This window comes from Perca flavescens, chromosome 8, assembly GCF_004354835.1.
Source record: "Perca flavescens isolate YP-PL-M2 chromosome 8, PFLA_1.0, whole genome shotgun sequence".
In the NCBI taxonomy this organism is placed as follows: Eukaryota; Metazoa; Chordata; class Actinopteri; order Perciformes; family Percidae; genus Perca; species Perca flavescens.
The window spans coordinates 27,608,651-27,635,599 of record NC_041338.1 but is presented as its reverse complement, the minus strand read 5'-3'; the positions used below and the strand labels follow the sequence as shown (position 1 = coordinate 27,635,599).

The 26,949-nt window shown below is 40.6% G+C and overlaps 1 protein-coding gene across 1 annotated transcript in view; it reads right to left on the bottom strand.

Annotated features, from left to right (window-relative positions):
* itpr2 (inositol 1,4,5-trisphosphate receptor, type 2) overlaps window positions 1-16,298 on the bottom strand; it is a 65,469-nt gene extending 49,171 nt beyond the window's left edge. Inside the window, exons 1-11 of the mRNA XM_028584333.1 lie at window positions 15,916-16,298; window positions 11,422-11,492; window positions 10,964-11,082; window positions 10,764-10,850; window positions 9,248-9,406; window positions 8,278-8,376; window positions 7,498-7,581; window positions 7,211-7,357; window positions 6,071-6,166; window positions 5,760-5,804; window positions 1,200-1,351 (exon numbers count right to left, since the gene is read on the bottom strand). Coding sequence (XP_028440134.1) covers window positions 1,200-1,351; window positions 5,760-5,804; window positions 6,071-6,166; window positions 7,211-7,357; window positions 7,498-7,581; window positions 8,278-8,376; window positions 9,248-9,406; window positions 10,764-10,850; window positions 10,964-11,082; window positions 11,422-11,492; window positions 15,916-16,007 — 1,151 coding nt within the window. The 5' untranslated portion in view covers window positions 16,008-16,298. The remainder of the gene's footprint in view (window positions 1-1,199; window positions 1,352-5,759; window positions 5,805-6,070; window positions 6,167-7,210; window positions 7,358-7,497; window positions 7,582-8,277; window positions 8,377-9,247; window positions 9,407-10,763; window positions 10,851-10,963; window positions 11,083-11,421; window positions 11,493-15,915) is intronic.
* Window positions 16,299-26,949: the final 10,651 nt, after the last annotated feature.

Here is a 26,949-nt window from a genome sequence, read left to right as displayed (position 1 = left end):
TGTGCTGTAAGGCTGTCTGACGGCTCCAGCGGCATCAGGCCAGCACAGAACATGCACGTGAATGGTTCCAGCAATCCTACTGCTCCGAATAAGTGACAAAATAACGGCAACATGTTCCTATTTACATGTTGTGATTTATAGAGTCACAGCGTGTACAAAAAACAACGTAACATGAGACACAGCCGTCTTCTAACTGTAAACAAACCGGGAACTATATTCTCAGGCGGAAGAATATAGTACTTGGGCGGAGTGATATGCTCGCAGCAAGCCTGTCTGAGAATATAGTTCCAGGTTTGTTTACTGTTAGAAGATGGCTTTGTCTCATGTTACGTTGTTTTTTGTACACGCTGTGACTCTACAAATCACAACATGTAAATAGGAACATGTTGGCGTTATTTTGTCATAATTCGGAGCAGTAGGCTAGTTTGAACCAGTTACCTGCAGGATCTGTGCTAGGCTAAGCTAATGCTGGAACCGTCAGACAGCCTTACAGCACGCACGGAGATGAGAAGGGTATGTATCGACTTGTCTTACTCTGGGGGTTACGGTGAATAAGCTAAATTCCCAATAAGTCGGCGTTTTTTCATCTAGTGCCAAAATTCTAATTTGCCAAAACCTTGGTTTATGACCAAATACCTGGAAAACTAATATTAACATCAGCCTCAGCTGTTTTTTTTTGTTCAGTGCGAATTAGCAAATATTAGCATGCTAACATAGTAAACATTATACCTGCTAAACATTAGCATGTTAGCATTGTCATGTGAACATGTTAACATGCTGACATTTAGCTCAAAGCACTGCTGGGCCCAAGTACAGCCTCACAGAGCAGCTAGCATGGCTGTCCTCAATCTTATCTCTACAGTCTACATGGATAGGCTATTACATGCAAATTGAATGAGAAAATACCATTAGCTTGAATTTCAGTTCCAATTATTTGTGAATTATCCAGTAACAAGTGTTGGTTTATTAATTTCAGATTGTCCTATTACCAACAACAAAATGAGACTTACTTGAATACAAATTTATTAAAGCAGATGGTTTGGAGTCACAATAAGTGATATTATCTCAGCCTAATGGCAGATTTTCTGACAAGAACTGCTGTGCTTTGTGCTGTGAACTTGAGATAAAAATGACCCCATTGATACAACTATAACAGATGTAACTTGTTGTTACGGATGCCCCAAATGTGAGTGACTTACCTGGGCACGAGACAGTCGGCCCGCTGCAGAGTGGTGGCATCCAGCTCAAACAGAGAAGCAATGTCATTCCCATGGGGAACAGAAACCAGGGTGAAAGCAATCTTCTCTGCTGCTTGATGCTTCCTCTTGGAGAACACAGTATCGGTCTCATTCTGCAGCACACACACACACACACACACACACACACACACACACACACACACACACACACACACACACACACACACACACACACACACACACACACACACACACACACACACACACACACACACACACACACACAAGAAATTAGCGTCTGCAGTCTAAAAGCTTATATGGCACAGTTAAGTTGTTTATCAACCCTGACACAGTAGATTGTATACTGTCCTGACAATCATTAAACATCCAGTACACAGTGCTACATGTTCAGTCCATATTCAAGTCTATGAAAGAGAGATGAATGCAAAGCTTGTTCGCACGAGTGTGTTAACACTTTTGCAAGTCAATGGATCTTGCTTGGTGCTGGTACATGTTGCAACTAATCATTGATTTGGTTATTGATTATTCTGTAAGCTGTTTCCATGAATGGACTGTAATGATTGTTGAGTCACTAAAGTGTCCAAGTTAAGTGTAAGAGCCCATTAGAAGTTTTCAGAGCCTAAACTGATGTGTTAAATTGCTTATTTCGTTAACCAACCATCAAAAAACTCAAAATGTAGGTACAATAAGTTGATGAATCAATTATTCAATTAGTCCATCAACAGAAGATTAATCAGCAACTTTTCAATTTTGACAAAAATGTAAGCCATTTTTCAAGATAACTGGTTCCAGCTTCTCACATGTGCTGATTTGCTGCTGTTCTTTGTCATATTTGACATCAAATTGAAAATATTTGGGTTTTGAACTGTTGGTTGAATAAAAGAAGCAATATATTCACATTAGGCAATGGGAAATTACAATTTCACTTTTCTCTGACATTTTATACACAAAATGATTGATCGATAAATTGGTAAAGTAATCTGCAGACTAATAGATATCCATGGCATACCATACCATAATTCAATTTCTAATAATGAAACAAGAAAAAAGGCAAGTTTATTACTGTTACATGTGCCTCTTTTGTGTGTCTTGATTCTTTCCCTCTCTCTGTTTCCTATTCTGCCCTCCTCCCTCTCTACCTGTTGCACACCTGAGAGTAATCAGTGCTCAGGTAGAGTGGGGGAGGTGATAAGAAGGCAGAGAGTGGAGAGCACATGGAGAGAGCACACTGGCAGCACACTAGTTAGGAGTTGTCTCCTCATCTTCCTTTTTCTCCATAAGCAGGTCTGTTCTTTTCCCAACCTCCATGCACATTTAGGTGCTGGAGTTTTATTGTTTTAGTTTATTGTTTTAGTTTGGGCTGGAGATTACCGGTAGTTCAGTTATTTGTTCTTTTTGTTTGTTCTAGGATTAGTTTACCTTTTTTAGTTAGTTTAGTGGGAGATGCGGGGAGCGACGACCCACTGCGAGGTTGGTCCAGCGTCTTCCCATATTTTGTTCTTTTTGGCCGGGGTGTCCAGTCCCTTTTGTTTCTTTTTGGTTTGTCACTTTTGGGAGTATTTATTATTTAATAAAGCTTGTTGGATTATTGTTAACATGGTGTTTGGCATCCTTCTTTTTATATATGTTGCATCCTCCATTCCCTTTTGAGCCTTTGTTTGTTCCTTTTAATGGAGGCCGTAACAATTACTTTAAATGATGGCATCACACATGATAAATACACAGGATACTGTAACAATAAGTGTTAGAATAACTTCATCAAGTATTTTTCTGTCCACTAATTATTTCATTGATAAATAGTTTAGGGCTAACGGCAGTGTGCACAGCAGGATAACACCTCCTGTTACCTTCATGCCCAGCAGCACTAGGCCACAATTTTAAACCGTACACACACTTTACACTATACACTTTACATTTCCTCATAAATGGTGTACAGCTATGTTATAAAAATTAAGCCTCATCTCAGTGAACAAGAACTGTTATGTTTAGTATTTGTAAGCCTATGCGAAGCTGAGCATAGAAATATTTTGTGTGGAGTTGCCATATCTTTCCACACATGCTCATGTAAATTCTGATACACGAGCCTAACTGTTGATCAAATCTACAATGGAGGACGAACGGATGTGAGCCAAACTATACTGTCACAGCTTCTGACAGTAATGAAGTATCAAATTACACAGAGATGTAGCCAGAGAGCCATGACTTCTCTGTGTGGTGTGTTAAGACACTGCAGTACGTAGGCTGGTACAGTGTGCGCTGTGTATGCAGCACATAATGGCGAGGGTTAATTTCTCCCACTGTTCTCTGCATGTCAATGGGAAGCTCCCCAGAGCTGCCTCCACGCCTCAGCTTCTCTATCCTCCCACTCCTCCCCTCCCCTCCTCCTCCTCCTTCTTCTTCTCTCCCCCTCTGCTGGTGACTCACCCCACCAGCTTAGCACAGGCAAGTGGAGCAGAGCAGACAGCACGTCTGCCTCCCCTCCATTCCCTCTCGCAGGGCACCCCCCACACCCAGACGTTATGTAAGGAGCCCCCTGTGTGTCTGAAATTCAGCATGTGCATGAGAAAGTGTGTGAGGCTGAGGGAGTTTGTGTGCATGTTCCTTGCACTGCCAGAATACAAATGTGCAAGGTAGCTAAGAGCTGAAAGTAAGATATACAGTGGTGTGAAAAAGTGTTTGCCCCCTTCCTCATTTCCTGTTCCTTTGCATGTGTGTCACACTTAAGTGTTTCGGAACATCAAACCAATTTAAACAAAAGTCAAGGACAACACAAGTAAACACAAAATGCAATTTGTAAATGAAGGTGTTTATTATTAAAGGAGAAAAAAAATCCAAACCATCATGGCCCTGTGTGAAAAAGTGATTGCCCCCCTTGTTAAAACATACTATAACTGTGGTTGTCCACACCTGAGTTCAATTTCTCTAGCCACACCCAGGCCTGATTATTGCCACACCTGTTCACAATCAAGGCATCACTTAAATAGGAGCTGCTTGACACAGTAAGGTCCACCAGAAGATCCTTAAAAGCTACACATCATGCCGAGACCCAAAGAAATTCAGGAACAATTGAGAAAGAAAGTAATTGAGATCTATCAGTCTGGAAAGGGTTATAAAGCCATTTCCAAAGCTTTGGGAATCCAGCGAACCACAGTGAGAGCCATTATCCACAAATGGCGAAGACATGGAACAGTGGTGAACCTTCCCAGGAGTGCCGGCCGCCCAAAATTACCCCAAGAGTACGACTTATCCAAGAGGCAAAAGACCCCACAACAACGTCCAAAGAACTGCAGGCCTCATGCCTCAGTTAAGGTCAGCGTTCATGCCTCCACCATCAGGAAAAGACTGGGCAAAATGGCCTGCATGGCAGAGTTCAAGGAGAAAACCACTGCTGAGCAAAAAAGAACATCAAAGCTCGTCTCAATTTCTCCAGAACACATCTTGATGATCCCCAAGACTTTTGGGACAACATTCTGTGGACCGATGAGACAAAAGTGGAACTCTTTGGAAGGTGTGTGTCCAAGTATATCTGGCGTAGAAGAACACTGCATTTCATAAAAAAGAACATTATACCAACTGTAAAATATGGTGGTGGCAGTGTGATGGTCTGGGGCTGTTTTGCTGCTTCAGGACCTGGAAGACTTGCCGTGATAAAAGGAACTATGAATTCTGCTGTCTACCAAGAGATCCTGAAGGAGAATGTCCACCATCTGTTCGTGTACTCAAGCTGAAACAACTTGGGTTCTGCAGCAGGACAATGATCCTAAACACACCAGCAAGTCCACCAAATGGCTGAAGAAAAACAAAATGAAGACTTTTAGCCAAAGTCCTGACCTGAATCCTATTGAGATGTTGTGGTATGACCTTAAAAGGCCGTCATGTCGAAAACCCTCTAATGTAACTGAATTAGGACAATTCTTGTAAAAGCCTCATTGCACGTTATCGCAAACGCTTGGTTGCAGTTGTTGCTGCTAAGGGTGGCCCAACCAGTTATTAGGTTTAGGGGGCAATCACTTTTTCACACAGGGCCATGATCTCCTTTAATGATAAACACCTTCATTTACAAATTGCATTTTGTGTTTACTTGTGTTGTCCTTGACTATTGTTTAAATTGGTTTGATGTTCCGAAACACTTAAGTGTGACAAACATGCAAAGGAACAGGAAATGAGGAAGGGGGCAAACACTTTTTCACACCACTGTAGATTCAGAGATGGTGTGAGTGTAAGACAACTGGTGGTGTTGCATAACCAAAGGATGAGGAGACAGGGAAGGGCTTGAAGTTGGACACTGTATAACTGCTGAGATAATTGTTCTTTCCACTAAAAACACTCGTATAATCTTCTCTCCTCTTCACCTGCTCATTCTCTCTTTCAGTCAATCTGGCTCATCTATGGTTTACAATGATATTTGCACTGCTGGTGTCTTGAATTATAAATATCAACTTAGTATATACAATCACGTAAAAAATCTGTTAGTAATAGCCAGTCTGAGATCGGGTGTATGTGACTTTGCAGCTAAATGTGCTTGTCTGACTGACTCACCTCTCCTTTGGGCTCCACCGTGTTGTCTTTGAATTCAGGGTTTGCCTGCACAGAAATTGAGCGGTCAATGACCTCATATATGAAAAGCTCTGATGATAATCATGTCATTATCATCCACCATCACCCTAAAATGCAAACTATATACAAACAACAGCAGATGGGTGATAGTGGCCATATCAATGGGAATACTGCCACCTACAGCACATCAACTAAAATCCCCTTCAACTGTGCATATTCAGAAACTGCAAAGCAGATACTCAGTTGTTTTATATTAGTGGGAAGCAGATAAATTTAGGAATAAAAAAACTCACCTCAGCTGCAAGGTAATTCCCAGTCGCCAGGTGTTTGAAGCGGAAGAGACTGTTCCACTGGCCGGCTCCGCCTCTGCAGGGGTCATAGTGCACAACCTGGAACGAAAACAAAAAATAATGAGCATTACATACCTAGAAGCATCAGTTTTTGTCCACTGTTTATGATGTTTTCGGTCTCCTGCATGTATGTGGTTTAGGGTCAGTCAGTGCCTGCCTCTTTGATACAGTGCACAGGGACTTTTAAAACATTGCTCACAGTTTCCAGTTTAGGTACAACAACGCTGCTCATTTAGTTTCTGGTTTCGTTTAGCAGACAGAACAGCCCTTTGTTGGATAGGATTGATTTAATAGCAGTCAGAGGATGATTTATTTTATTTTTAAGTTATTCAAATTGAGAATAACTCACAAACCAAATGACTTCCAGTTTTTAGCCTGTCACTACGGTGTCACCCTATGTGCCAAGTACAACAGGAATTTGTGTTTGTCATTCTAGCGCAACAACATGTCAGCAATTGATATGATAACATATGTACATTCTGGCAACAGAGGGACAACAGGAACTTCAACTTAGTGCACGCTGATAAAGGGGAACATAGTGTCCGGTACAATAGATATATATATATAGAGATTACAAAGAACTACAGGTTAAAGTGGCAGACAGGCAGACAGTTTGTATTCTCAGAGGGGAAATTATGGCCTTAATGTGTGAGATAATGTTCCTTAGTTATGACGAAACTGTTTAAGTGCTTAAAAACACATAATTTGTTAACTTATGTTAATTTAAACTGAGCTGGTGTATGGCTGGTTGTTGCTAAAGGGACAACACATATATTTAAATTGTCCATGAACTGCACACAACAAAGTCACCAGAGCATGATAAATGAACATAACTTCCTTTCTTTTTGTATCAATCAATCAATTAAGTATCAATGGCAAAACGAAAGATGCTTTAAATTCCTGCGTGCGTGTGGCCGGGTTAGCTCAGTTGGTAGGGCAGGCGCACATATATAGAGGTTTACTCCTCGACGCAGCGGCCGCGGGTTCAACTCCGACCTGCAGCCCTTTGCTGCATGTCATTCCCCCACTCTCTCCCCTTTCATGTCTTCAAATGCCCCAAAAAATGTCCTGTGTGTGCTTCACCTCGATCTCCCAGAGAGCCTTGGAGCTGGTGGCGGAGGTGGCAGACTGCCGCAATGTGGTCCTGAGGAAGACGTGCTGCTGCTTCTTGTACTCGTCACAGGTCAGAAACTTCTCCTGCTCAGCGTGGAACAGCCTCACCACGTCTCCCTGACAGAGGACACAAGCAAAACATGAGAATGCCACAAGATAACTGCATGCCGTTTGCTCTGAAAACATGGAAACCAGATGCAGTCGTGCTAAAAAGATGCACTGAGGAAACAGATCGAAGAGCAATAAAAACAACATACCCCCTTTAGCACGTCTTCCCTGTAGTCGCTAAACTTCATGAACAATGTTACTTTCCAGCTGGTGGTACAGTTAACAGCATTAACCTGCAGCATGAAGCAGAGAGTAAGGAAAAACACAACATGAAATAAAATACTTCTCATACACACGCAGTCTGTTAAAAAACTGTTTTGTTTCGACCACATTTAAATGACTAAGCCGATAGATCATTCGTAAACACTATTAGATAAACTACAGCTAGATGACAAGCTAAAGTTTCTTCTTGGTGAAAAGCTTTTATTTAATTTAGAGTTGTTCTAATACAGATACCAGAAATTGGAAATGCTTCCGATACTGCCTAAAATGCTGGTATCGGTATCGGCGAGTATGTGGGATCCGATACTACGTAATTTAGCCTTGAAAAAAAAAAAAATCTAACTTAAAAAGTAGTTTATTAATGTTCTTTATCCGTTATGACGGACTGTCAAAGTAGATAATAAAACAAAGTTCTCTGATATTTATTATCTGTAATTGTTCATGTTTTACAAAAGGGGTTTAACCTGAGCCAGGCTGTGACAATGATAGCAACCATATCACATCCATACAGGGATAGGAGTATACAGCGGTTAACATTTTTTTAACACTGGTATTGGATCGGTACTCGGTATCGGCCAATATGCAAGTTTTCACGTATTGGAATCGGGAAGGAAAAAAAAAATTGTATCGGAACATCTCCAATTTAATTACAGCTATACTGAATTGTTTCAGTACTGCTAGAAACAATATAGATGAATCACTCCCACCTCTTTGCAGCCAGCGTTGTCGAGCAGCTCAATGTTACTGGCATGAAGAGGCTGCCCTGCGTTCACTGGCATCAGCACCACCTTGTCTCCAACCACCACCTTAAAACCAATAAGAGACGGTCACATCCTAGCACAGGTGGAGACACCGGTGGCTAACTTCAAGAAGTGTTGGGTGGTAAATGGATTAAACAAGAAGTTACAGTAAGTGTGTGTCCATGCAAGGGGCTTAAGTCTAAAGTCTGCAAACACCCTCTTATTTAAAAAATAAATAAAAAAGGCGCTATGTGCAACAGCAACAGGCTGAGCTTCACATGAGAGAGCAGTTGAGCTGCTCACAGCAAAGAAGTTCATCCGTACCATGGTGAGTGGACATGAATGCAGCATACAGAGATATGGGGGACTGGAAAGTACACTGCCTGTCATTGTATCATCTCTTGCATAATACATGCTCGCTAACCCAATCTAAGTTATAATAGAGTCCACTCAGTATCTACAGTTAACCAGCCACACACAAGCACACTGTGGCTTCAGAAACGGGTTGCTCATCACACTTATCCCTGTGCTGTGCTGGTATATTCAAAAACAATTTAAATACAATGAAACAGCATCAGTGATATGCAGTAGATAGAAAGTAAAAACCCGACTGGATGTTTTTAAAGCTCAACCTAAACGTCTAACATGCAATGGGAAGGCCGGTGCATCCATGCATTTTACATGACATCCTGTGTCTGACCTCATAATGTACAAACACCATGCACAATCAGGAGCAATACCTTTAACCATACGATGCTAAAGCCAAAAGGTGTGTGGGGGGGGGGGACAAAATCAGAAATGTTACTGGGACAGGACGAACAATGAACCGACATTGTATAGGATTAAAAAGTACTTTAAAGACAGAGAAATGTCACGTTGTTGATCAGTACTTGGTTTCTATAGAAATGTGTGTAGTGCCATGTGGACAGAGACCTACATTATCTCCTTCGCTGCGGAGCTTCCAGAAGGGTTGAATGTAGAACCAGGAGCCCTCGTTCCCGGCCGGGTCCAAAGAAACCCGCATGGCATTCTTCTCAAGCAAAGCAGGGAGACGCTTGTTCACCGTCAGGTACTTATTACTCTTAATGTGCAGGAGCTGAGACAGAAGAGTCAGAGTGTTTAAATACTGCAAGAGCAGTGGTGGAGGAAGTATTCAGATCCTTAAGTAAAAGTACTAATACCAAACTGTAAAAATATTAGTAATAAGTCCTGCATTGAAAATGTATTGTAAAGTAATGTAAAGTATTAAACATAATTTAAATTTTGTAACTAATTAGAGGGAAATTAAACCATGGACCATAAAATGTTTGACATCGACTTAAAGTAATTATCAAATAGTTTTCTGACAATCAATAACCGATTAACTGACTAATCAACTAATTGTTTCAGCTCTGCAAAGACAAACCATAGATATGAGATCACCATATGTTTTGTATGCAAAACTCTTAATCTGTAATGTAACTAGCCGCTAAAGCAGTCAATAACTTTTAGTCGATTCGACTACTCAAGCGCAGTACCTGAGTTATTGTATTATAAGAGTTACTTTCCACCACTGTACAGCAGTAAGACAACTTTTTTGGGAGAAAAAAAAATAAAAAATACGAATGTTGGTTATCGCCACAAGGTAACTTCTTGTTTGATTAAAAAGAGTTGGTTTACCATTTTATTTTCCATATGGCCTCATTTGAAAAAGTGTGTGTATTATCACAAAATACATTTCCCCATTCCATTTAAAGTGCTCACATTATGGTCATTTTTAAGATCATAATTGTAGAGGTTTAGAGGTTATATCAGAATAGGTTTACATAGTTTAATTTTCAGAAAACACCATATTTTAGTTGTACTGCACATTGCTGCAGCTCCTCTTTTCACCCTGTGTGTTGAGCCCACTGTTTTAGCTACAGAGTGAGACATCTCACTTCTGTTCCATCTTTGTTGGGAGTCGCACATGCACAGTAGCTAGGTAAGGACTACTAGCCAGTCAGAAGCAGAGTATGAGGGAGAGCCACGCTAGCAGCTAGGCGAGCATTATAACGTGTGTTACAAAGTGACGCACGTTCATCACGGAAGTAAAGGCTGGACTACAATAGAGCTGTTTGAAGCAGTTTGTGAACAGAGCTTTCTGTTGGCGATTGTAAGTCCCTTTAGGGTGGACTTTTTCACTTTGTAAACCCATTACATGCACAAAAAGATATATAACACAATAAAGGAAAGGGAAAAGCCAAAAAGTGCAATAGGAGCACTTTAAGTTAATCTAATTTTGACAACCTGTAAAACAAGATTTTAGAAATCAGTGAAACCAAATACTACAATTGTGGACTTTTATGAAATTGCCTGACGTATCAGAGATTGAGTTACAGTAACACAACCTTGGTAAACAAGAAAACCGAAGAAAGCCTCTCGACTCGAGACAATCTGAGGCCGCAGGTGTTTGCTGAAGAGATGGGCTGTACCTGGATGACATTACTGTATTTCACAACTTCTCCAAGGAGCTTCTTGTTTTCGGAATCGTTCTGCTTCTGCTCCAGTTCAGCCGCATCCTGAGTAATGAAACATAGATTTACTACAGTGTTGGGATGAAAATGGAGATCTAGATGCAAATTGGGATTGCTTTTTTTGTTGTTGTTTTTTTTTCTTATTTTAAAAGCTCTACCTGTAACTTCTTAAACAGGTCTGCCTGTGTATTGTTGTTTCCTTGTTTTCCTTGTTTTGCCTTCCAGAACTGCTTCTGGGCCGAGTATCTGTTCATGGGACACACCTTGAAGAGGCAATCTGGAGAAGAAGAGAAGCATTCAGGCACACAGGAGTCACTCTCTGTTAAGTCAGGTTAAGTGGCACTCAATGGTCTTAATGTGGTGACACAGCATTTTTGAGGTTGATGGTCATTGACCCACCAGCGGCGCCACTTAAACACATACAAGCTTCTCTAAAACCACAATGTTGTACTAAACACTGAGGGAGGGGGTGTGTGTGTGTGTGAGTGTGTGTGTGTAAGTGTGTGTGTGAGTGTGATTGTGAGTGTTAGTGTAAGTGTTAGTGTAAGTGTTAGTGTTAGTGAGTGTGAATGTGTGTTTAACCTCGAACCAGTGCGGCTAGTACACTCATACACACCTCTGAACTTTTTGGGCGGGTTGGCCAGGTCTCCAGCATCAGGCTGGACCACACACCGGTCATCGACAAGCCTGCAGAGAAAAGGACAAAATGATAATCAAAAATGACTCAATCAAAAATCATCAATCATAATCAAAATCAGCATAATTTCAGAATAAGTAAATCCCTCACCTTAAAAACAAAGATTTACATGGCACACACTGTAGTCTGATTGTGGGATCACAGTCAAAATGCAAATACACAAAGCAGAGTCTCAGATTGCTATTAAAACCAATCTTTTGAATGCGGTTCAAAACCACACTTGCCCTACAGTTGATTGGCCAGCCGCAGGATGAAAATCTCAGCTGGCAACACAAGAAAGAGTGAGTTTATCTGTGTTTTTTGCCCCCCCCCAACGGTGCCTTCCAGGCAGCACTGATGGCTAAAGTGGGGTTAAATGATATCCAGGTGTCTGTGGCATTCACATGGATGCATAGAAAATATATACAGTATCCATAATTATATGTAACAAAACCAGATATCAACATGGTGTGTGTAAAATGTAAATAAATCTGAACGTGAACATTGTATTGGTCATTGAAGACTGAGTTTCTCTGCAACGTCTACTGTGGGTTCCTAAAAACATGTAGACAGCCACCAGAGGAAACCCTGTGGTTTCTGTGCAGGGTTGATTAGAGTGCATTCGAAGGTTATCATCCAGTTAATAATAACTGCCATGTTTCCCACATCTTAGCCTTTTATTTGCTAGTTACTGACTATTTTACACACTAGAAATGTTTCATTGACAGGTATAGTAATGCACAGCAGTAGGGATAGACTGATTATCGGGCCGTTTTTGGCGGTTTTCAATTATCTGTATCAGCGTTTTTATTTTGCCTGATAACTAGTTAATTAAAAAGTGTGCTACAGCTCTGTATCTGTCCCTCTTCTTCGGTTTCACTCACCACTGAGTCTGACTTAATGTCCCGCCCACAACACCATCTGACCATCTTTTGCTCCGTATTATGTTAAAAGTTTCTAATTTGCTTAAAGCATTTTGTAACATTGCAAAAATCTTAAATTTTGACTCAAAGATTTTTCTTTTTCACTGTTAATGCATATTGGTTTCAAATGTCAGTTATCGGTTTTATTAACTACTAATAATCGGTATCGGCCTTGAAAAATCGGTATTGGTCGATTCCTACACATCAGGTCAGTGAAATTCACACGTTTGGCTGACAGAGTCACAGAGATGATGACAGATATTTAGAGTAAATGCTTTGTTTTATTTGAGACTTAGTTTAGTTCTGGAGTAGTTAGTTCAGCATTTTAGGCAGTATCGGAGCCAATACCGATACTGGTATCGGTATCGGAACATTTCTAGTTTGAGGAAGTTTTGTAGGACATACAGTGTGTTTAGGTTGTTTGCAGTTTTACAGTCACAGATGGCTTTATCATCCTGCTGGAATATATTCTATAACACCGGCAGCTCCATATCCATATCATCCCATTCCCTTTATCCCATTTGCACCAAAGGCAGAGGTGCACAAGCACATCCATTCATCCTGTCCACTGGGGAAAAACATAACGCAATGCACAATTCCTCCAATTCACACAAAGCTGGCAGCCCTGCTGAAGTGAGCTGAGCCATTTCCTATTAATGCCACGGCACTTGATCAGTGTCAATTCAGAGGCTGTGTATTATTTCCTTCGACTCTGTATCAGAGTTACATCTAAATGAGACACAATAGAGCCCAACAGGAAGCAGAATCAAGTGCTAAATGGCTAAAGAGGAAGGCTCTCTGGAAAAGTCCCTCCAGTTCATAAATACGTAACCTTAAGTCGGCAGAGAGACAGGCTTTGGTTTAAAATGAGAGGCTTTGAGAGGCCTGACTATCTCAGCTAGCGCAAGGGCTTGCTCTGTAACGGAGTTAAACATGAACCAATGATACCAGGCAGCGAGCTAATTTTAGCTCCAATGCTTGTGTTGAGCGGACTGAGACAACACTGCAGAAAGAAAGAAAAAAAAAATACAGCATGTAATCCGTGCAGAATAGCAGGTCTGATAGGTTTGTTCTGACAAGTGTTTTCAAAGAAAAAGCTAAAGTGCACAGAGGAATGACTCATCTGTAAGAAAAGCATAAAAGATTCGACAGCCTGCCTGTTTTTGCATGTTTCAACGATCTGATAAAGCAGCATAGTAATCTAATTGAGTCATGCACTTCCTCATTAAATGTATCCTGCCATTATTTCACTTCTTATGGAACATATAATAAATGGGAAAATAATTATATAAAAAAAACACTAATATAATGATTACAGAATAATTCTATATTCGTCCTATAATGTAGGCCATCTCTTATACAGTATAAGCACTACAGGCCCACAAGAAAGTGAATTGATTGATTACTATCAAAGAAAATGCTTTCTGATCATGATCACAAAATCAAAAAGGTCAACATCAATGAATGGTTCTGACCTTATAAGAAACTCAAAAGGTCATTTTGAGTGTTTGCGATGTAAGGTGTGTGAGGAACTCGCAAAGCAAACATGGGCATGAGTGGCCTTAGCCGAGGTTACATTGTGCTCTCTCTCTCTCTCTCTCTCTCTCTCTCTCTCTCTCTCTCTCTCTCTCTCTCTCTCTCTCTCTCTCTCTCTCTCTCTCTCTCTCTCTCTCTCTCTCTCTCTCTCTCTCTCTCTCTCTCTCTCTCTCTCTCTCTCTCTCTCTGATAACATACTCGGCGCTCAGCTGTCAAACTACATGAGTTATTGAATCGTTGAGAAGAGTTTTACTGCTTTGTTTCTCAACAACAAGAGCTGTGAACAATAACCGCTGTGCACTTTTGCTTTTTCAAATGCACAGCCCCTGTGTGTGCTGCTTTCATTTGCATTAGAACAGGCCTTTACAGTTAAGGGAGCTTTCAGCTAAATAAAGTAGTTTGACTGTGTGCTCTCCTGCAGATAGTGAGGCAGCCAGGGAACATTGTTGCAGACAGACAGCTGCCTTTTTCTCCTAGACATTTAATGGTTTTGATCCTCCACAGCACAAGGCATTAGAGAAGGTGCTTTAACATCAGAGTATGCCAGCTGTTGCAAAGTTACTGTTTGTAAGAGGAAGTATTTAAGGGAGACAAAGGAAAGAGTGAGAGTGAAAAGATAGAAAAAGGGTGAGGTGGTGGGTGGAGTACACTCATTCCTCACGGCCAGTCAATCTTTCCACTCATGTTCTGCAGGTTCAGAGGTCAGAGTGCACCAGGAACCACAAGGCATTCCGCCTTGCGCGGAAGCTTTCAGCTCAGGAGGAACTACAGCCAAACAAACTGGTGGTGATATTTTTTTTTTTTGCACTGCTGTGTGACAAATAACACAATGAAAAGCCATTTCAATCACACCTACACACAGCCTAAAATATAAAGTCAGACTGACAACCGACAGTATAAGCTATATGACCAACTTAAAGGAAAAAGAAAAACTGTCACTTTAAAGCAGTGGTTCCCAAACTCATGTGGGTGAAATGAAGCGGTGTCCACTAGCAAACCCTCATTATAAACTAAATGTCTAGGAGTAGTCAGCAGTGTTAAGACTACAGAGTATTTCGCAAACAAAGCAAAGATTAGTAAAAAGTCTGATAGATAAAAAAAAAAAGTAATGTTTCTTCTTCTCTCCTGTCCCATTACTTAACTTGTGGGCCCTCAGATGTATCTTGTGGCCCATCAAAGGGGCCCTGACCACCAGGGTTGGTCACCAATGCTTTAAACGAGGGACTAATGGCCGAATCTTGCAAATCACTCTCTCCCAAATCATAATGTAGCTCAGATCTCTTCTAAAGTTGGCTGCTATACTATATTATAATATAGAAGATCACAAGGACACCTCAAAGTGTATGCAACGCTCTCAGCATAGACATGGTTTCCTCAATTACTCACGTAAATAATAGATATCCTCACAGTATTATTAGAGGGGATAATGCAGTGTTCGTTTAGGGTCAGATAACTCGCATAGACACAATCAAACTATCTGTACATGTCTAAATGTCTCTTAAGTATTTTGTTTAATGGTCTACATAATGGAGTAACTTTATGCTCTAGGTGAGAAGGTGTGAGCACCAAATTCCTCACAACTATCCTAACTTCAAATGATAGATTATTATTTTGCTAAGGACCCTCCCCTGGCACCACCTACTGTCTCCCTCTGGGTCCCCGGACCCTACTTTGGGTACCACAACAAAATGATCTGCTTGAAACCATTACAACTTTTCTACCTGAGTAAATAACACGCTGCTTTGCATTCCTGTTACATTTGCGTAAACGTGAAGAATTTCCTGAGAGGCAGCAGTTTGCGCGCTGACAGGCCTTGTACCACAAGTCGCACTTTAAGTTTTGACTAAAAGCAGTTTCAAGTGAACATTAAGAGAGGCATGAAGTGGCGTCAGATGCAAGGTGAAAGTAGTAAAGATATGAGGTTTAATCCATATGGACTCCCCAGCGAGTAGAAAGTAAAAGGCACATAACATACCCCAAAGTACTGATGAAGCCATTCACCGAGCCCTCCGCGTACAAAGACACAATGTCTCCAATGTGAAGAAAACTAGACCTGTGCTCTGACATTTTCGCTCAATTAATATACGTTTTAGATTTGTCCCCGTTTCTCCATTTAAAAACGACTGGTACTTCTTCTCTTCGGGTGAAGTAATCCTCACGTTTACAGAGCCTCCAGATCAGTAGCAGTCCTCAGATCCTCCCTTCATACTTCCAGCTCTACATTTCAGTAAGTCGACTAAGGAGGGGGGGGGGAAAGCAAAAGTGCAAAAGAAACTGGTGGCGAGTTTTGAAGACAGCGCTGTGTTTTTGAGATCTTCAACTTCTTCCTGTATGTCAGACAAACCGGAGGGTGCTCTTCTTCACATCCACTTCAGGGGGAGGAGACTGCTGCTGTCAGGGCTGCGAGCCAGTTCCGTTCAATGACATGTTTTGTTTTTTATTCGGTGCAGGCACTCTTAAAAATCATCAAAATATAGTTGTTAGAAGATAATATACATCGCAGTGTACGTACAGGTCAAATGTATCATAAAGTCTGCTTAAAAGATTACCTAGACCTACTTGTTGTTTCTATTGGGATTTTGCATGATAGGATTTGTGAATATTTGGGCATAAACATTTCTCATTAGTCACTTCACCTATTTCAAAACTCTTCACACAGTCAGCACAACAGCCAGTGTGTGGACTAAACTGTGGATCACTTTCATTGCTTAGTCACAATTGTGCAATGCAATGACCACACCTTTCCCATTTCCTGATCCGTTTTTTAACACTCAAACTCAACCACCACCAAATCTGTGTATTTACACGCAAATGTCTACATACTATTATAAAAATGTGTTAAATGTCGATACCACTAAATGACTGTAAATTGGATTGCAATTTGGCACATTCTGCTACATCTAGGCTACATCTAAAATTAAGTCAAAAAATAATAATGCTTATTGTTTATTGGGACACTTTATGAGGTTTTTTTTTAACATTAATATGCACTCCCCCAGCCTGCCTGTGGTCCCCCAGTGGCTAGAAATGGCGATAGGTGTAAACCGAGCCCTGGGTATCCTGCTCTGCCTTTGAGAAAATGAAAGCTCAGATGGGCCGATCTGGAATCTTGCTCCTTATGAGGTGATAAGGAGCAAGGTTACCTCCCCTTTCTCTGCAATCCAGAGAGCACCATGTCGTGGGACCTTTAAAGACAGAGCACCTATTTTCACTCCTTGATGACCTCTATAAAATAAAGTATACATGTGCCAAGTGAGGCAGAATCCAGGACGATTTGAAATTGTGTGGGACTATGTGGTGTTTCACTATTCTCTTCCAGTCACAGAGTGGTTCAAGCTCATCCCAGGATGGTTTTCCTTCCTTTACTCTCCAACCACATGGAGGAATTATTAACCTGAATGGAAGTGGAAAGTGTTTGATCACCATCCAGATGATCAGATATCCCTCTTGGGCGCAATAAATGCTGGATATTTGGACATATCTACAGATGATTGCCAGGGATGGAAAGGGTATGCATAAAGGTTCTTTCCCAGGTCTGCCTCTCTACAACAGTATAATGCCGATACATATTAAGAATCTAATAATGTCATTATTAGATTCTTAATATGCATTTGTAATGTCGATATGTGTCGTTTCACTCGGTCGTTACTATATGTGATGTTTCAATGTGTTATGATTGTCGTCCTGATGTGTCGGCTTACTGTTAACAAGTTGAGCAGATTTCCCAGCTAAACAAGGGGAACGTTCCACATACAGTGGTCCTGCAGCAGTGGCAACAGAACCTGCCAATATTATCCCATCTAAAGCAATTATTGCATCAGGAAAGTTGGCTAAAAGTAATCTGGGTTTATTTGAATGGGCCACAGTATAGGGTAATTATAAAATAATAACAGTATTGATAATAAATCTACTAGCTTAACAATTATACTTTATAATCAGGTATTACTTTTAAAATGAAATGGCATCTTGTGGCAAAACTGCATTGAGTTGTACAGTAAACTTTGAAATTGAGTAAACTCTCCTTACGGCAACAATCATCAAACTGTATTTATTGTGATCATGTAATGAGAGACAATAATAACCAATTTAGACTTTTGGGGGCTATTGTTATGCTAAAATGGACATTATGTGGACCATTGTTGACCTGGTATTTCAGTGCATTTTGTGAAAACAATTGAACTATTACGCTATTAGATTTATTAATACTGTTATTATTTTATAATTAGCCTATACTGCAGCCCATTCAGATTACTTTTAGCCAACTTTCCTGATATTCTTTTTTTTAAATCAATTTGTTTTATTATTTTTATATTTTTGAACATACAGAACAGACAAACACAATTAAACAGGAACAAAAACCCTCTCCCACCCCCCACCATGCAGTTTCTAGGAAAACAAAAACAAACAAATAAGCAAAAACAGAAATCACACCTTGTCTAGTCACTCTCCTCTAATTCTTGTGATGCTGAGGTCATTAGAACTGATACTTGTGCTGCTGCATTTTTCCATAGGTCTATAGTCGATGATTTGGCTTTGTTAATCCTTGCTGTAGAGAGCTCAAGCATAACTATATCTAGAAAATACACCAACCACAGTTTTATACAAAAGCGAGTGAAGGGGAGAGCCAGCGTTGAGCTATCATTTTCTTGGTTGTGTTTGAGCTGGCTAGCCAAACTTTCTTCTTTCTCCCACGCAGATGTAATTTAGAGTCGTCATTAAGTAACAAAACAATCGGGTCAGTAAGAATTCATGCACCTGTTCACACTCCCAGACCATGTGCAGGAAAGTTCCAGTTTGTTCAGGTTGACAGAACGTGCAATAGGGAGTGGGAATGACTTTAGAGACATATCTCTTCTGAATAGTCCAGTATGTCCTATGACATATGTTGAAGTGGATCTGCTGGTGATTTGGGTTCTTTGAACAATGGAAAATGTTATCCCAAACTGTCTCCCAATTAATTACGTTCCCCTCAGGGCTCAGCTCTCACTCCTATTTCCTTGCTATTGGGAGTTCTCCTATGGATACTTGCATCAGTTTAGCATAGATCTTGGACGCTAATCCTCTCACAGGAAAATCAACAAACCATTTAATAACTGGGTGCGGCTCAAGACTGTTTCCCCATGGCATTCCACAACATTTTAGGGCTGCTCTTAAGCGCAGATACAATAAGAAGGATGTGCTGGGGACCTCATAACTAGCTCTTAGGTCTTCAAAACTCAACAAACCTTTCTCATTGAATAGCTGGTTTACAGTAGAAATGCCTCTGTCACTCCACTGCTTACAAGCAAAGGTTTTCTTTTACCAGATATTAAGTGTGTATTGTGCCAAATTGGGGTGTCCAGATCCCACTTGTTGGTGTAGCATACAGTTAGGGCCGGAAATATTTGGACAGTGACACAGTTTTCATAATTTTGGCCCTGTCCACTAACACAATGGATTTGAAATGAAATCATTGAGATGAAATCAGCAGTAGGATTACTGGAACCATTCACCTGCAGGATCTGTGCTAGGCTAGGCTAATGCTGGAGCCGTCAGACAGCGTTACAGCACGCACGGAGATGAGAAGGGTATGTATCGACTCATCTAACTCTGGGGGTTACGGTGAATAAGCTAAATTTCCAATAAGTCGGCGTGTTCCTTTAAGAATTGCAAACATTTTCATACATAGTGCCCTTATTTCAAGGGACCTAAAGTAATTGGACAATTGAGTCAAAAGCTGTTTCATGAGTAAGGGCTATTCCCTCATTATTTCAACATCAATTAGGCAGATAAAAGGTCTGGAGTTGATTTCAGGTGTGACATTTTCATTTGGAAGCTGTTGCTACAAATCCACAACATGCGGTCAAAGGAGCTCTCAATGCAAGTAAAGCAGGCCATCCTTAGGCTGCAAAAAAATAAAATATCTATCAGAGAGATGGCAGAAACATTAGGAGTGGCCAAATCAACAGTTTGGTACATTCTGAGAAAAAAGGAACGCACCGCTGAGCTAAGCAATACAAAAAGGCCCTTACGTCCATGGAAGACAACAGTGGTTGATGATCACAGGATCCTTTCCATGATAAAGAAGAACCCCTTCACAACATCTAGTGAAGTGAAGTAGACTCTCCAGGAAGTAGGCGTTTTATTATCCAAGTCTACCATAAAGAGAAAATTTCACAAGAGCGAATACAGAGGGTTCACCACAAGGTGCAAACCATTCATAAGCCTCAAGAATAGAAAAACCAGATTAGAGTTTGCCAGAAGACATCAAAAAAAGCAGCCCAGTTCTGGAACAGCATTCTTTGGACTGATGAAACTAAGATAAACCTGTACCAGAATGACGGGAAGAGAAAAGTATGGAGAAGGCTTGGGACGGCTCTTGATTTAAAGCACACCACATCTATCACAATCTATTAAACATGGTGGAGGCAGTTAAATAGCATGGGCATGCACAGCTTCCAGTGGCACTGGGTCACTAGTGTTTATTGATGATATGACAGAAGATGGAAGCAGCCGCATGAATTCTGAAGTCTATAGGAACATTATGTCTGTTCATATTCAGCCAAATTCAACAAAATTGATTGGACGGCACTTCACAGTACAGATGGACAATGATCCAAAACATACTGCAAAAGCAACCCAGGCGTTTTTCAAGGCAAAGAAGTGAAATATTCTACAATGGCCGAGTCAATTACCTGATCTCAATCCGATCGAGCATGCATTCCACATGCTTAAGACAAAACTTAAGGCAGAAAGACCTGCAAACAAACAACAGCCGAAGACACCTGCAGTCAAGGCCTGGCAAAGCATCACAAAGGAGGAAACCCAACGTTCACTATCCGCTAGCTGCCTGTCCCCTGAACACACTGTAAAAAAACGCGGTCTCTGTAGACAGCTCAGTCTCCACAAACGCCAACAAAAACAAACCGCGCCAACCTGCACAACGAACCATAACAAACAGTGCTCAACCAGCTCCTTCTTAATATGTCAAAATACTGTAGAAGAAGTTCTGATGAGATTTCATCCAACCCTGGTGTTTTCCCTTTTTTAACTGTTTTTAATACTGATTTAAGTTCCTCTATCAATCAATCAATCAAACTTTATTTATAGAGCACTTTTCATACATGTAAAATGTAGCACAAAGTGCTTTACAATTAAAAAACAATTGACCCCCCACCCCCCATCACATAAATACATCCCCAGACACCTACAGACACACACCCACCAACAACATCCAGATACACCGTCTCATACACACAATAAAACTAACATGTCACTGGGCACAGAAAAGCTAAATTAAACAGGTGGGTCTTGAGCCTGCTCTTAAAAATCTGAACATTCTCTGCAGCCCTGAGGTCCGACGGCAGACACAGATGGGGGCCGTAGTACTGAAACGACGCTTCTCCGTGAGTGTGTGTCCTGACCTTGGGAATAGTTAAAAGGCCAGTACCAGAGGACCTCAGGGTTCGCGAAGGCTCATATGGTAAAAGCAGTTCAAAAAGATAAGAAGGCCCAACACCATTAAGACATTTAAAAACTAACAAAAGAACCTTAAAATCAATCCTGAAACTCTAAGGTTATCGGTTGACCCAGTTCGTTTGCCTCTTCTGGGTTAAGAAGAGACAGGTTTAGTTCTTTTAGGAACTTCTGGCACTGTGTCAGATCTGGGTTGCAGGAGGACTCATACAACTTTGAGTAAAAGGATTGAAAAGTGGCGCTGAAATCCTTAGGATTTGTTTAGATACCTCGGTCTGTGCGGATGATGTTGATAGTAGCTGTGGATTCGCTTTGTTTTAATTTCAGAGCAAGCAATTTTCTTGGTTTACAGTTGTTAAAATAGTAATTTTGCCTCACTCTGTGCACTATGAACTCTCCTTCTTAGCAGATCATTCAGCTCTGTTCGACTTGTGACTAGAAGAGTTTGTGTAGATTTAGAAAAACAAGTCTTAAGAGATTGCTCTAATGATTTACAGCGTTCTTCCAACTCCGCTATCCTTGCCTCTCTTTTCCTCTTCAAATTAATTGCGAAGGAGGATGTTAAATCTCTAATAAATCCTTTAGTTGCTTGCCATATATATGCAGGATCATAAACTGAGTCGGTATTAATTGATACCAATTCAGCCAGTGTGGTTCTAAATTCTGTATCAAAAGCTGTGTTCTGGAGAAGGGAATTATTAAATTGCCATCTCCTAGATCTTTCTCCTAACATATCAGAACGGAATGTGGTTATCAGCGCATTGTGATCAGACAGCATTGCTGGTTCTTTTGCTATCGTGTGGAACATTGTCTTAAGCTCACTGGAGCACAAAATATAATCAATGCGGGAGCGGGTGATGTGGCGTGTGGAAACTTTTAATAAAATAAATAATGATTTCAAAACGATATGTTGTCATGTAATTTTCATGATTTCCTAATATTATTAGGGCAGTTAATACAATTGCTCGCATTAGCTAATCGACGCTAACTAGTTAGCGTTAGCTAATGTCAACTAGCCTGAGCTTGCTAGATGATGTTAGCTAACGCTAATTAGTTAGCAGACCTTGTTAGCTCAAGTGAATTGACGTTATTCATTCAGACAGCATTCAGAGCAATACTTTTCTCCACGCAGCAGCCTTTCTGTTTATATCTCTATAGCCCTCAGATGAGAGGTCATAGAGAATTGGACATTCGGACACTGACACATTTGTTCTCTCCGCCATTTCTTTTCTACTCCCGATTTCTACTATTCCTATTCCGACGCTTTCAACGGTGTAGTACGATGTCCACTTGGGGCGTATTGATTATTACGGAGGTGATTTCACATGCCAGTGGGAAGGCGGTATTAGTCCACCGGTACTGAGTCCTCCAGTCACGGCCGAACGCAAAGTTCCATCGCCGCCATCCGGTTCCGCTGTCGGTAATGGTCCGCGGTGCGGGGCGACCCGTGCATGTAGTGCGTCTTCCTCCACTTCTAATTCAGGGCGGAAAACACCTGGCTCCGCAGCTGCAGTGAAGGCGAACTCTCTCCTGCGGGCAGGCGGCTAAACGAGTCTGAGTTGTGTTTAGCGTGTAGTTTGTGTTGAGTCCCTTCAGGCACCCGAAGCCATTGGATCGTGAATGTGACGCAGTCAGATTGCTTCGGCTCACATACCATAGTTTCCTGCATCTCAGGTTCTGCCTCGATGTGTTTCTTCAAGGCATTCATTTCTGCCAACACTCCTTTCACTGCGTTGTAGATCACTGATTCAAGCACACTTAGCTGCCTCTCCAAAACCCGAGCGATTAAGTCCTCCATGTCAGAGAATCAGTTGCTCCATTAGCTAACATTCCATCAGCCGCCGCCATGCTAACAAATTTCTCTGACCGAGTAGATAGTTTAGGCGACAGCAAGACCCGCTTTTTCGTGCCTGCAAGCGTTTCACTGAGTCACCGTGATAACAGACAAAACGGTTTGGTGTCGAAGAAAAAGTAATAGACCTGGGTATTTAATGAAATACGGAGGTGAGTGTGGGAGCCTCAGTCTCTTGCAACCATAGCGGTAGCTGGTCACGTGACCCCCCCCTTTCCTGATATTCTGATTGCTCTTATTAATGTGGCAAGCTGTTAATAATTTGCAATAATTGCTTTAGATGGGATAATAATGACAGGCCCTGTTGCCACGGCTGCAACACCACATAGCAAGGACACATAGCACTGACCGAGTGAAACGACGCATATTAGACAAGGGCAACAGACGACAAGATTTGAGTTGACACAGACAAATGTTGAGTCATGTGAGCAATCGATATAGACAGACAGACATAGACATAGACATAGACATTGACAGTAAGCATATATATTGACAGTAAGCATAGACATGGAGGTGCATGTAAATAATGCCATTCAACATGAAGGTTAGTTCCCTCCATCAGCTTTTTGCTATGCCATTATTATTTGTTTGTAACTACTGCTACTTAGTAAGCTTACTAATAGTAACTTTACATTCTAGTTGCTTTATTTTATAGGGCAAGCACGTAATGCTTTTGTCCCTTCATAGATTTCTTCATAACAAAATGCCACCAAGCCTTCAAGAGTGGAAGCAGTGGTCACTTCCACTGCCCTTTCTGCCTCAAGACCACAATAAAAAGGCAGGCTATACTGAGGCATTTGCAGATCTGTAGGCCACCTCTCCATGACGCCTAGTTGGACGCTGAGACTGCAGAGAGATGGGCATCAATTCCCAGACAGAGGAGTGCAAAGGTCTGAAATCGCTCTTCATTTTCTGTGGAGCTGCATTGGCTGTGTTCACTTAATGCTGTTAGGACAAAGAGACCCAGCAGAGAGAGCCCAAGACCCACCGCCAGAATCCTTCTTGCCATTCAGTCCTAACCTGGACAACCCTCCCTGCAGAGTAAGCCGTGCAAAGTTGCAAAATGTACTTTGTCCTTTTTTTTCAGCAACATATCTTTAACAGCTATGTAAACTACATTTGTCCAAACTAATGAACTTGCTAAACACTTTTTCCAACATTTCATTCTGATTAACAGGTAACAGGAAGAATCCTTTTACTGTCCATCCCAGCCATCATTTTTGGGCACCTTGGATTGGGCGAGGCACACGAAGGTCCAACACTGTGCTAAACACAGAGTTTTTAAAAGCTCAAGGTCCAAGAAACTCAGCAGAGGCAGATGACATCAATATTACTGGAGACAGACTCTCAAATGAATTGATGAATTTGAAGGTATCCTCCACATAGTTTGTATCACCCTTTATTTTGTTCTTTTCACAAAGGACTCTCATGGAAGCTTTGTCTGTTACAGGCCTACAAACTGCAGGACAGTTGTATGTAAGCAAAGTGGCTTTTTGATGCAGTTGAATAGATTGAAGTCACAACAATAGGCCTAAATGTTAGTGGGGATAATATAACACATTGTCAACCCACGTTTACTGTATTTATTCTTTCCCTTGACCTACACAGGTGGACGCAGTGCGTACGCTCTGTAAGGAATGTGGTGTTGACTCTTGCGGTTCTAAGATAGACAGATAGAAGACAGGTTACGTTGGAAGAGGAAGGCGGGGTGAGCTGTGGGGGATATATTCTGAGGATCCCCACCCTGGATTCTGCAGCCATTTCTGCCAACTAACGGCAGGATTTCCTGAGGAGGGATAACAAGGATCTGCACACACAAGAATACAAAAATAAACATGTTACACTCTTTCCAAGACTGCTTTTTATTTTTATATTCTATATTGTTTTCACACTTCACTGGGACATTGCTGCAAATACAATTGCAATTTTAGTTTGACTATAATCTGCATTTATTTTATAGGGACACATATTTTTAAGTATTTTATTCATCAGTATGATTGTCGTTACTGTTTAGTTAAAAAAAACACCAAATATATAAAGTATTTTATTCATTAGCATGATAGTCTGCATTTATCTTACGGTTTAGTTAAAAAACACCAAAATTATTTTTAAGTATTTTATTCAAGAGCTTTTACTTTGAAAAGTAGAAGCTCGGGGAAGCTTTTACTTAGAAAAGTAAGAGATATTTTTTAAAGTATTTTATTTGAGTATTTTATTCCGGACGGCACCAGGCGGGATGGCATGAGACGGGGACGCGAGCTTTTATTTTGAAAAGTAGAAGATCGGGTTGGCATATGGCCGTACAGTCTTGGAGGTTTTGGACATTTCTATGTAGTACCTTTATTGACACACCAGGGGCCACTAGAGATCAAGCCTCAAAGGGGTTAGACTACTACTCATACAGGCAATCCCTTACAAAATCAGACCTATATCGCCCTCTAGTGTTCACTTCGTTCTGCTGCTCTCCTGAAATGGACCACAGAAGGTTTTTTCATATCATACTGGTGCCAAGTTCTGCCAACGACTGGTTCCTCAGACATATTCAGGGTGACACACATATAAATATATATAGCCGGTAAGACATAAACATTAATAGATTTCAGAGACATTATAGATAAATAAAAAGCTAATTTCAAATTATTTTTCAAAAAAATACAGGAATAGTGAAACCAGAGGAATACCAGAAAAATGCCCTGGAGTCCATGAAAGAGGTGTTGATGTTTATAGCCTAGTCTTTTTAATGCTGTAAAATTATTTCATTTTGGCACACAAACTAGTTTATGTCTGCTTGGAAGTTACATCTTTAAAGCCCTGATGTGTGTAGTAGTCATTTTGACACAACGCCTCCAACAGTAAATGGTACTGTACTTTACAGTCACTATTTTTTTATTTCATATGGTGAGAGAAATAAAACTGCAAAATTAAAATATATATGTTTAAAAATATATAGTATTGCCAAGCATGTAGTGTAATGTGTGTATGCTGTAAGAATGGAAGAAAAACACAACAAATGATTTTCACGTTACTACACTATATACACACTGTACAATAGAAAAGGTAGGCTTGGTGTTGAAAAGTAACTAACTTCATTTACTCAAGTTCTTTACAAATTTGAGGTACTTTACTTGAGTTCTTTGCATTTTAGCCTACTGTACTACACCTCTACTACACTACATTTCAGGACAGAAATTGTGTATTTTTACTTTTGACACTTACAAGCATATTTCTAATATTTTAAGTAAAGGGAGTACTTCTTCCACCATGGCCTACTTAACTATATCACTATTACACAATGTACTATAATGAAAGAAAAACAAATTGTTACTATAATAATTATATATAATAATTTTAAAAGATTAAAGAATATACAGCATATATATGATGACATTTTTTAACAAGATTTTAAGAATTGAATGTCAATGGTGAGAACCAGTGATGAAAATAGTGGCACATTTTGAACGTATATTATATTAGTGTATGGTCAATACAATATAACTAAAAGGCCAGCAATTATACATTTGCTTATATTCCTATACTGAGGTCGAATGGAGTGTTGTTTCCATCTCCTACAATACCACTGTGACCCAAATAGATTAATACATGTAATTTAGTAATTAATTGCAATTAATTGTGTCCCTTGGGTTGGAGAGAGAGAGAAAGCAAGATAGATAGATAGATAGAGAGAGAGAGAGAGAGAGAGAG